Source organism: Dendropsophus ebraccatus, chromosome 1 (genome assembly GCF_027789765.1).
Source record: "Dendropsophus ebraccatus isolate aDenEbr1 chromosome 1, aDenEbr1.pat, whole genome shotgun sequence".
NCBI lineage: Eukaryota > Metazoa > Chordata > Amphibia > Anura > Hylidae > Dendropsophus > Dendropsophus ebraccatus.
In genome coordinates this window covers 163,095,172-163,107,381 of record NC_091454.1, presented here as the reverse complement: position 1 = coordinate 163,107,381, position 12,210 = coordinate 163,095,172, and the positions used below count along the sequence as shown (strand labels likewise).

The 12,210-nt window shown below is 41.8% G+C and overlaps 2 protein-coding genes across 3 annotated transcripts in view; one reads left to right on the top strand and one right to left on the bottom strand.

Moving 5' to 3' along the window:
- FAM227B (family with sequence similarity 227 member B) overlaps positions 1-12,210 on the top strand; it is a 224,133-nt gene that overhangs the window by 60,382 nt on the left and 151,541 nt on the right. The window lies entirely within an intron of this gene.
- The window catches only part of FGF7 (fibroblast growth factor 7), a 50,100-nt gene that overhangs the window by 2,986 nt on the left and 34,904 nt on the right, over positions 1-12,210 (bottom strand). For both annotated transcript variants that reach the window (XM_069983287.1, XM_069983280.1), the window contains exon 3: positions 1,946-2,052. In XM_069983287.1, coding sequence (XP_069839388.1) covers positions 1,946-2,052 — 107 coding nt within the window. The remainder of the gene's footprint in view (positions 1-1,945; positions 2,053-12,210) is intronic.

Below are 12,210 nucleotides of genomic sequence, written 5' to 3'. Positions count from 1 at the left end.
CTACTTGCGTAGGGGAAATAATAGGGTAACTACTGTGTAAGGGCAACTACTTTATGGGGCAGTATTATGGGGTACTATTACAGGAGCTAATACTGCATTGGCTACAGAAGGGGGCATTTTTAAAATGTTTTGAACTGTGGATGGGGAGTGTGGATATAGGGGGACAGGAAGTGTTAAAAATTTGCAGCACCTAAGGTCAACTATACATATGACATGGGGGCGAGTTTTGTGGACAGCCCATGCATCAGGGGCAATAAATTACATGCAGCAGTGATGTGGATACTTCTCTGACAGTCAAGTGTCAGAACGCAGCACACGTATTTCATTAAATACCAAGGTTGGCCCGTGACTTTATCCAGTTCTTCAGTTTTGGCCCACTATGTACTAATATTAGTTTGGCCTACTAAATACACTATTGTTTTAGTTGCCCCTATCAAAGAATCAGATTCCACCTTTCATTTTTCAAAGAATCTGTCAGCAATGAAAAGTGGAATCTGGTTGGTTGCTAGGGGCAACTAAGACAATTTTACTTTACACCAGTTTGATAAGTCTTTGAGTTTGAAACCCCTAAGTTATACTGTTAGTGAGTGGATGCCTTAAAGGGAACCTGTCACCAAGACAATGCTATCTGATCTACTTCCATCATTTTATAGAGCAGGAAGGACAGGCAGATTGATATATATTTTGTGGGAAAAGATTCAGTATAATTTGTTGATTGAAATTCCTGATCATTCTATGTTAAATCTGACCCAGAGATAGAACGGCGCTGTCACGGGCAAGCCGGTGCCGCAGTCCATTTTTTGAACCGCGGCCCGGTTCCCGTGTACGGCACCGTTCTATCCATGGGTACCGACCCGGGGATGAAGCACAGGAGGTGGGCCGGGCTGCCCCCAGTGGGCGGAATCCCCCGCCCCTGTATGACGCGGCTCCATTGATTCTATGGAGCTGCGTCATAGAGGGGAGGGCATTTCCTTCCCAATCCCGCAATTATTTCTGCAGCAGTACACGTCCAGTAATTGCCCTCTGTGTGGGGTCCTTTCAGTGAGTTTCAGTCAACTTGTATCTAGTCAATCAGCACTAGTATTGGACAGTTATGTGCTTGTGTAAAGGGACCTTTACCAGATAACCTTTAAGAATATTCACTGTACTGCTTTATAAATGGGGTTCCTCCCATTGTTGGTGAGGTGCTACTGGGCATGCAGTTGTGACAAGAGACATTATATGGTGCAGAAGACTTTCTTGGTTGCATCATTGTCTGCTTCAGCAACAGTCTTCGTTTTTGTGTTTTGTTCTTGTTTATTTAGCAACATTTTCAAATTTGATGTAATCTTTGACCACTGGTTGTAAGTTCCAGCAATCACAGGGATCTAACTAATAAGGGCAAAGTGGTAAAAGAATGATATACTTTTTTGCAATAAAAAACCCTTTATAATGTTGGCTTGTATAAACACATTTAATTAAAGGGGTTATCCAGTGAAAAATCTTTTTCTTTCAGAGTAACTGCTGTCAGAAAGTTATACAGATTTGTAATTTACTTTTATTTAAAAAATTTCAAGTTTTCCCATACTTAACAGCTGCTGTATGTTCTGCAGGAAATGATTTTTTTTTTTTCCAGTCCGACCAAGTGCTCTCTGCTGACATCTCTGGCCGAGACAGGAACTGTCCAGAGCAACAGCAAATCCCTATAGAAAACCTTTCCTGCTCTGGACAATTCCTCTCTCAGCCAGAGATGTCAACAGAGAGCACTGTGCCAGACTGAAAATATAACATTTCCTGCAGGACATACAGCAGCTGTACGGGAATATTTGAGATTTTTAAATAGAAGTTAATTACAAATCTATATAACTTTCTAAAAACAGTTCATTTGAAAGAAAATAATTTTCACTGGATAACCCCTTTAAAGTCTTTTAATGCTTTTGTTTTAGTGTACATATTAAAATTTTACCTTTCCATAGAGTTTTCCAGATTTGTTCATAGCTAGAAAATATTCACTTTGCACTCCTTTGATTGCCACTATCCCACCAACGGTTACTGTTCTGATCTCCAGAATACCTATACGATACAAAGAGAAGCACAAGATTTAAATTACAAAAACTTATTGAAATATAGTGTTCCCATAATGGGGCTTTATATTATGCTGTAAATAAGCATAGTTAAATTTGTAGTGCTCATGTCAATTCAGAATGGTCCTTAACAATATGCCTGCCACACAGAATTATTTATATTTTTTAATAGCTACAATTTGACAAAATATGTCCAAGTCCTTTGCTAGTTACACAGGCACCTTGTTTTCTTAAATCCTTTTATCACTCCATTCCCAGGGTGTATCCCATCACATGTCACAAATTAACCCCTTATAATAATGAGTTACAGTAGCTAGTCCAGGAATTTATTGCCCAAACCAGTTGTACTGTTGACAATTATGTTCTTCATAAATAGCTGACCAAAATGTAAACCACATTTAAAGGAGAAGTCTGGCAAAATGTTTTATTACAGTATTGTATTGACCCCCAAAAGTTATACAAAGCTCTGGGAGTCGGGTCGTGACATCACCATGTTATCCAGGAAGTGAAGCCTTGATGCAGTAGTAAGTGCAGGGAAAAAAGCACTTTATAAGCATTTCCCGTAATAAGTGTATATTGGGGATTTGTATAACTTTTGGGGGGCAATGCAATACTTTAATAAAAATGTTAGCTTCCCCCTTAAAAGTGTACTGAAAGAAATTTCTAAGTATGATTTAAGATTAAGTGAGTTTGGTAAATCAGCATTACTGTAAAAGTCTGAACAAATTAGACTTCAGACTGGGGGTTTTGATTAAATATCTTTAGGCTGTGTTCACACATGCATGTGAAATAAAGGTAAGATATGGCTTTATTTTTGTAGGAAAGAATATGACCATGGTCCAAGTCCATAGTCCATTTACCAAGTCAATGAAAAATTGACCGGCAGTGCACGGTGTGAAGAATAACAACTGTAACTGGTTACAACCATAATAATGAAAATGTCTTTATTTACCACCACCACCTACAGTGACTTTATTCTGTTCACACATTGTTTTATTTTTACCTGCAATTGCAGTCATATCAAAAAGTCACAAAATTTACACATGTAAAAAAAATGTATACCAAAAAGCAGTGTAGATGCAGTAATAACCCCCCTTCCCCCCAATGAAACCCCCCCCAAAAAAATACCTTGAACTTTATTGCATGTAAAGCCACTTCTACCTATTCCAGATCACAGACTTTCACAAATGTCCCTGACATTAAAACATTTTTAGCCAGTAGGTTTAATATGGATATGGTCAAAAATCCATCTGTCCTATACTGGGCAACAAAGACTGTCCACACTACCTTTGTATTGCATCAGTGATATCCAGACATTGATATGAATTCCTGATGTGTTTTATGCATTGACCCTAGAACTGACCTAAACCGTAAACTGATGCCATTTCAATATTGTTATACTGCTTATAAAAATGTAACTGTAAATCAATCCTTATGGGGTAGCTCAGCAAAAATAAGTTTTCTTTCAAACAAACTGGTGCCAGAGATTTGTAGTTTACTTCTATTAAAAAAATCTATTAAAAAGTCTTCCAGTACTTATCAGCTGCTGTATGTACTGCAGGAACTGATGTATTCTTTCCAGTTTGGAGAGGAGTACAGTTTTTTTACCAAAGTTAATTTACCAAAAAGATACATATCTTTTATTCAACTGTCTTGCTTGTAGATAAAGCTCAGTCAAGGGCTCTTTTACATAGGCTGTTAACAAGCAGTCCTAGGAATGTTTATTTTCCTTCATTATCAGCCCGTGTAAAGGGGCCAGTGATCGGTCAATGAATGAGCAAACACTCGCTTTTCGGCTGATTGGATCTCTCGTGTAGCTGGTAAAATCATTGTTATCGGCCTCTCTGTCTAAACAGGGGATGTGTGGCTCCTTTTGAGGTTTTTCAGCCAGTTGCTTTCTCATGAGTAAACTTGCCAAAAGTTCAGGCTAGCACAAACATGTATCCGTGTTTTCCAGGCTGTATCCGCCTTCTACAGGCAGCAGGATTAGGATGCTGATTATTCAGGTTCATGCAAACCCGAAGTTAGCGCTACTTACATTACATTATAGAAGTGAGTTGCTCCTAACTGTCCTTCATTATCAGAATATTAAGGGAGCACCTATTTGTTAACCTTAAATGTTGAGTGCAGTCTACAGTTGTTCACCTTAAGGCCATAAAAGGTCTAAGGCTAGTTTATATGTACATAAACTCAAAATAAAATCAAGTGGCATTGTTCTATGAACCCCTCCTGGAACACTGTAGTATCCTCCCACCAACCTAAGTGCATATTTGCATAGGTTACAGCATAAGTGCCTCTCATAGCGATGCTCCTTAGTTAATGGTAGTATTTTTGTAAAAAGTTAGGTAATTATGGGTATGTAACATAAGTGACATATGCAATGCAATACAATTTTTATATTAACCCCTTAGTGACCGCCGTGCTGCCTTTTCACGGCGGCCACTAATGGGCTTTATTCTGATGCGTACGCCTTTTAACGGCACACGCATCGGAATAAACTGCCGCCCGGCTGCAGCGGCAGTCCGGGAGATCAGCTGTCAGTGTGACAGCTAACCCATCTGAAACTACCTGGAGCGGAGGATTCTCCGCTGCGGATAGTTTAACCTGTTAAATGCCGCTGTCAAAGCATGACAGCGGCATCTAATGGGTCCCGGTGGGTCCCGGTCGGCGCCGCAGGTCCACTTACGCGATCGTGATGTCCCGTGGCGCCGTCCGGTGTCCTAATAAAGGCCCCCAGGCTCACCATGGAGAAGCCTCATGCTGACAGGGGTGGCTGTGGCTATTGTCTGTCAGCATGATGCATGATACAATACACTGCAGTACATCAGGTACTGCAGTGTATTGTATAAGTGATCAAAATATTTACACTAGTGTACACTAATGTACACTAGAGTAAAAGTAAAAAAAAAAAAGTAAAAAAAATGTGCACCAAACACAACACAGCCCCCCCCCCAAATAATAAAAATGCATTGCATTCCCTATACCCAATAAAACATTACATAAAACAGATCAAAAACACAAATCCTATACATATTTGGGATCGCCACATCCGTAACGATCCAATATATAAAACAATATCAATAATTATACTGCACGACACATGCTGTAAAAAAAATGTAAAAAAAAACAATAGCTGTATTTTATCAGTCTGCTTTAGAAAATACATCATAAAAGAGATCAAAAAGTCGCTATGGATCTTGCAATGTGGCAACAGTTTTTGTGTTTTTTTGCTAGGAAGATAGTTTCTATTGCGCCAAAGTGGTAATAGTTAAAAAAAAACCTATACAAATGTGGTATCGCCGTAACCGTAGTGACCCATAGAATACATGTATTATGTTATTAGTGACCGCCGATACGGACTTTTACGACGATCACTAATGGCCTTTTTTCTGCTGCCATCAGCACTTTATGGCGATGGCACAGAATAGACCAGCAGCGCCGGTAAGGCCCGCAGCCCCATCCTCTCAGCTATAACGGTGGCCACCGGTAACTGGCATTGCCAGCGCAGCTGAACGCTTTCATCTCTTCTCACTGTGAATCCACGGTGAGAGGAGATGAAAACATGTCCCCCCTTGTCCCCAGAATTAACCCTAGTGACCTGGTCACTGACCCTTCCGTCCCTGGGCGGCCATCTGATCCAAGATGGACGCCGCCATTACTGTGAACAGACTCTGTTCACAGTGATGGATTCCTAAACATGATCAAAGCCCCATTCTTTTCACCACCGGAGGTGGCGGAGAGCATGGGGCAATGATCGGGGACCACCCAGTGTGGTCCCAGTACAAGCGATCAGCGGTATATACTATATACCACTGATCGCTTGTTCCAAATGGTGTCGGCGCTTTTTTACCCCTGTCACCAAAGTCAAGTGCCCCGGATTACCTGTAACCACCCCGGATTACTCATAACCACCCCAGATTACCAGTAACCACCCCAGATTACCCGTAGCCACCCCAGTTTGCCCGTCACCACTCCAGATTGCCCGTCACTACCCAAGAGTGCCTGTAACCACTCCAGATTGCCCGTCACTACCCAAGAGTGCCTGTAACCACTCCAGATTGTCCGTAACCACCAAGATTGCCTGTAACCACCCCAGATTGCCTGTCACCACCCTAGATTGCCTGTCACCACCCTAGATTGCCTGTCACCACCCTAGATTGCCCGTAACCACCCCAGACTGCCCGTAACCACCCCAGATTGCACGTAACCACTCCAGATTGCCCGTAACCACCCCAGATTGCCCGTAACCACCCCAGATTGCCCGTCTCTACCCTAGATTGCCCTAAACCACCCCAGATTGCCTGTTACTACCCCAGAGTGCCTGTAACCACCCCAGATTGCCTGTCACCACCCCAGATTGCCCGTCACCCCAGATTGCCCGTTGCCACCCCAGATAACCAGTAAACACCCCCAGATTGCCCGTAACCACCAAGATTGCCTGTAACCACCCCAGATTGCCTGTCACCACCCTAGATTGCCTGTCACCACCCTAGATTGCCTGTCACCACCCTAGATTGCCTGTCACCACCCTAGATTGCCCGTAACCACCCCAGACTGCCCGTAACCACCCCAGATTGTACGTAACCACCCCAGATTGCCCGTAACCACCCCAGATTGCCCGTAACCACCCCAGATTGTACGTAACCACCCCAGATTGCCCGTAACCACCCCAGATTGCCCGTAACCACCCCAGATTGTACGTAACCACCCCAGATTGCCCGTAACCACCCCAGACTGCCCGTAACCACCCCAGATTGTACGTAACCACCCCAGATTGCCCGTAACCACCCCAGATTGCCCGTAACCACCCCAGATTGCCCGTTTCTACCCTAGATTGCCCTAAACCACCCCAGATTGCCTGTTACTACCCCAGATTGCCTGTAACCACCCCAGATTGCCTGTCACCACCCCAGATTGCCCGTCGCCCCAGATTGCCCGTTGCCACCCCAGATAATCAGTAAACACCCCCAGATTGCCCGTAGCCACCCCAGATTGCCCATAACCACCCCAGATTGCCCATAACCCCACCAGATTGCCTGTCGCCACCTCAGATAGCTAGTAAACACCCCGAGATTGTCCATTACCACCCTAGATAGCCAGTAAACACCCACATATTCCCTGTAACTAAAATGACACTCCTTCTCTTCTGAGCCCGGCTGTGTGCCCATACAGTGGTTTATGCCCACATATGGGGTACCATTGTACTCAGGAGAACCTCCGTTACAAATGTTGGGGTGCGTTTTCTCCCCTGTTCCTAGTGAAATTGACAAATTTCAAACTAAACAAACATGTTATTGGAAAAATTAATTTTTTTTTTCATTTTTACGGTCTAGTTTTTAATACTTTCCTCTAACACCTGTGGGGTCAAAATGGTCACCACACCCCAAGATAAATTCTTTGAGGGGTGTACTTTCCAAAATGTGGTGACTTTTGGAAGGGTTCTTTTCTGCAGACATTTCAGGGTCACTGCAAATGCACCTGGTGCTCAGAAACTTCTTCAGCAAAATCTGCACTGGAAATGCTAATTGGCGCTCCTTCCCTTCTGAGGCCTGCTGTGTGCCCATAGAGTGATTTATGCCCACATATGGGGTACAGTTCTACTCAGGAGAACCTGCGTTACAAAATTTGGGGTGCATTTTCTCTCATGTTTATTATATGAACTATATTAAATGAGATACTTTAATCTTAACAAATATATTATTGGAAAATTTCTATATTCCATTTTTTTCTGGCCTAATGGTGAATACTTTCCTCCAGCCCCTGTAGGGTCAAAATGCTCAATATACTCCTAGATTAATTCTTTAAGGTGTCTAGTTTCCAAAATGGGGTCACTTATGGGGGTTTCCAGTATACAAGCCTCCTAAATGAACTTAAAAAAAGAACTGGTCCCAAAAAAAAAATCAGTTTTAGACATTTCATGAAAATTTGATAATTTGCTGATACATTTCTAAGCCCCGTAACACCCTAAAAAAGTGAAATATGTTTACGAAGTGAAGCCAGAAAAAAAGGACACATTGATAATGTGACTTAAGATAAAGTAACTAATTTATGTAATACGACTTTCTTTTTTTAGACGCAAAGAATTTCAAGGTTCATATAGTGCAAACTTTTCAAATTTTTTATGATATTTAGATTTTTTTCACAAAAAAACACACAAGACAGTGACCAAATTTTGCCATTAACATAAAGTACAATATATGATGAAAAAACAATCTCAGAATCGCTAGCATATGTTAAAGCATCACTGAGCTATAAGCGCATAGAGTGAGACAGGTCAGATTTAAAAAAATGAGCCTGGTCATTAAGGCCCAAATAGGCTTGGTCCCTAAGGGGTTAAAGGGGTTGTCCAGCAAAAATCTTTTTCTTTCAAATCAACTGGTTTCAGAAAGTTATTAAAATTTGTAATTTACTTCTATTAAAAAATCTCCCCAAACTTATTAGCTTCCTATACTTATTAGCTCCTATATGTCACGCAGGAAATGTTTTATTTTTAGTCTGACACAGTGCTCTCTGCTTACACCTCTGGCCGAGACAGGAACTGTTCAGAGCAGGAGAGGTTTTCTATGGGGATTCATAGAAACCTGAGTTCCTGTCTCGGCCAGAGATGTCAGCAGAGAGCACTGTGTCAGACTGAAAATAAAACAACATTTCCTGCAGGACATACAGCAGCTAATATGTATGTGAAGACTTGAGATTTTTTAATAGAAGTAACTTACAAATCTATATAACTTTCTGATATCAGTTGATTTGAAAGGAAAATATTTTCGCTGGACAGCCCCTTTCACACTATGAAACCTCTCCAAGAACCCAACTCTTTGAGACTTTCACCCCCTTATCTGGAGCAGATTTCATGTGGTAGATTTTCAGCCATATACATAGTAGCTGGTAGTAAGAAGTACAATTTTAATGCAGTTGTGGTCAGTCTCAGACAATTTTCACTGTAAACACAAGCAGTAAAACTATCATTCTCTTTTAACTACCCAAATAAAGTACATTATATGTATCTGTAGTAACAAGGGACACAACACCTGCACCACTAAAGTACAATATGTGACAAAACAGTGCGAAAATTACTTGGATTTACAAAATCTTTGCACACTTAGCATAGGTTCACACTTATCACACATCAGTATGTTTGAAATGTATTAAAACATATCCCATACTGTCCCCATTGGTTTGAATAGAGCAAACATGGTCAAAAGTATTTTCTCTCTTATAAAAGTGTTTTCTCTCCTATACATTTGCATTTGATTTTTTTTTTTGTATAGAAAAGTCCTGGTCATCATGCTTGCTGTACCACATAAATTCTGTACACAATTTTTTTCCCCATTTGCCATTTGCAAGACTCCACACTGGGTCAGATGTTGTCCAGTAGGTCCAGTAAAGCTAAACACCAGTGATTTTTAATGCTTCTAAGTCTTTTGTTTATTACCAACCATTTATTCTCACTCACTCTCTCTACAGCTTTGTCTTTTCTGCTCTTCTTCATATAGGGTGCGTGCACTCTACGGAATCATTCTTTGGGCAGACGGTTGAATCCACCTGTGCATAGGAGGAGTCTATGGCATGGGCTTAGATGCACATGGGCACAAGTGGGGACGAGTGGCGGGTTATCCGCCTGGGTGCCGTAGTGTGCACGCACCCTTAGGGTAGCTTCACACATACAGAATCGCAGTGGATTTCATGCTGCAATTTCCACAGCGAAATCTGCAGTAATCCTGTGTCCTGTCATTTTTTATGGCTTTACATACTCGCAGCAGATTTTTCATTCAGCTGCGAGTACGTAAACCCCTCCCCCCTTAACCCACTGCTGCCTGGTGAATACATTACCTGTGCACGCTCCAGACTGCTTCTGTGACTCCTGGTTTCCTGACGTCCTGCTCAACCAATCAGTGGCTGCGGCGGGACAGCACACTGATTGGCTGGGCTAGATGTCAGGGAGTCGGGAGCCACAGAAGCAGGCCGGAATGTGTATATTTGTGTCTATATGCTGGGGAGACATTGGGTCCTCTGTTTCTCCCAATGTCTCCTCCTGTATCATGCAGACACCTTACATTCAGATTTTTCACAAAAAGTATATGTTTAAAATATATGCAAGTGTATATAAACTTAATTCACAAATTTTATGGGATATGGTAAAAACATATCCAAACCTACATAGGTTATTGACATAATTCTTAAACATACATTTCACATATACTACATAATATATGTGTTCTATAGATGTGAACCTACTCATAGACTGAATTTATTAAGGGGCTTTTATTTTAGAAGGCAACCTATAATATATAACTATATATTTTCCCATGTTATTATACCTGAACATTGGCATAAATACATTGATTCTAATTAGAGATGAGTGAACCTGGAGCATGCTCGAGTCCATCCGAACCCGAACTTTCGGCATTTGATTAGCGGTGGCTGCTGAACTTGGATGAAGCCCTAAGGCTATGTGGAAAACATGGATATAGTCATTGGCTGTATCCATGTTTTCCAGACAACCTTAGAGCTTTATCCAAGTTCAGCAGACCCCGCTAATCAAATGCCGAACGATCGGGTTCGGGTGGACTCGAACCCGAACCCGGTTAGCTCCTCTCTAATTCTAATATTTTCCAATGTACAACATTCTTGCAATTTGCTAAATTGCAAGCATTTTGCTAACATTACTAAGCAGTGTCAATTTACTGACCTGTTTGATATGTGCAGTTACAGCTGCCTCCGTATACGACACTACCTTGCTCTAGCTGTACATTTGCTATGCATTCCCACGAGTAGACATCCCTGATACGGAAATGTTTTGGTAATATATTGAGTAGCAGAGACTGTGAGAAAGTGATTAACAAAAGTCTAACAACATCACCTTGAAGGAAAAGCAGAAATCTAAGGATGTGTGCAATCCCATGACAGAAAGCAGACCACTGTATAGTGTGTTTTAGTAAGATAGTGCATGCTTGACCTTTCTGGGCATAGAAAGCAGATAGGATTTGCAGTGATTTATGCCTGTAAAGATAAACAATTAGTCATTTACTGTGAACCAGTTTTAATCTTTTTTTCACATATAGTAAATAATTTCACATATGTAAATAATTTTTGCTAGAAATAACATATACTCGTCTTATGCGTTCATGTAAAACTTCACTAAAGCACCAACAATATATTGTGCGCAAATCGGTACATTATTTAATAAAGTTAAAATCCTTGATTCAAGTAAACTAATTCTCATTAGGTCTAAGATTGCTTGCAAAAAGCAGCTGCACATAGTAGATTCTGTTATTATTCTTGATCATCTTGTATACCATTGTAGAAAGGGTTTTGTAATTTATTTCCCTATACAGCCTTTATACAAATTGATTGTAGATTCTAGACAGGCCCGCTTCTGCCATGAGGCGGAATGAGTATTCCGCCTCAGGCGGCAGATTTTGCGCCCCTGCAGGGGGCGGCAAGATTTTCCCCGCCGCTGTCATTTTAGCTAAGTTTAACTTAGCTAAAATGACAGCCACAGCACAGGCTCACCAGACCTCGCGAGTCGCGCTGCTCACGGTCACCACCGGCGTCTCCTCGTCGTACCGGCCATTCCGACGTCACCCGTCACGTGACCCGGCTTCCTTCTTCTGATTGGTTAAGTGCCTGCGCCATGGACGTCCGCCGCGGCGCTACTCAGCTGAGGTCACGAGACGTGTCCAGGAAGAAGAAGTGCAGTTCGGGTCTTCGTCTGCGGAGGAGAGGTTGCCGTGCGACTTGGTAAGTTCCTGGGGTGGGAAGGGGTTTGGATGGGTGGCGGGCGGCTTGCAGAGGTGCGGAGGTGCGGGGGTGGGTGCGGGGAATCTGTTAGTTTTTTCCGGGTTGGCAGTCTATTGTCATTATGAGGAGGTCTCTGCATTGAGGTGGTCAGGGCCTCTGCAGAGACCTCCTCATAATGACAATAGACTTAATGCTGCCAGGGCCTTTGTTTGCTGCTTTTTCACTTCTTTTTTTTTTTTTTTTTTTTTTTAACAGGTACAGACTGGACTACTTCGAAAGAAGATTTTTACATTTTTTATTTAATAAAAGGGTCAACGAGGTGTCTCTGGGGAGTTTTATTTCAATAAAGAGCTTTTTGAAATTGTTTTATTTATTTTTTTTTACTTATTTTTGGCTTGGTAGTGGA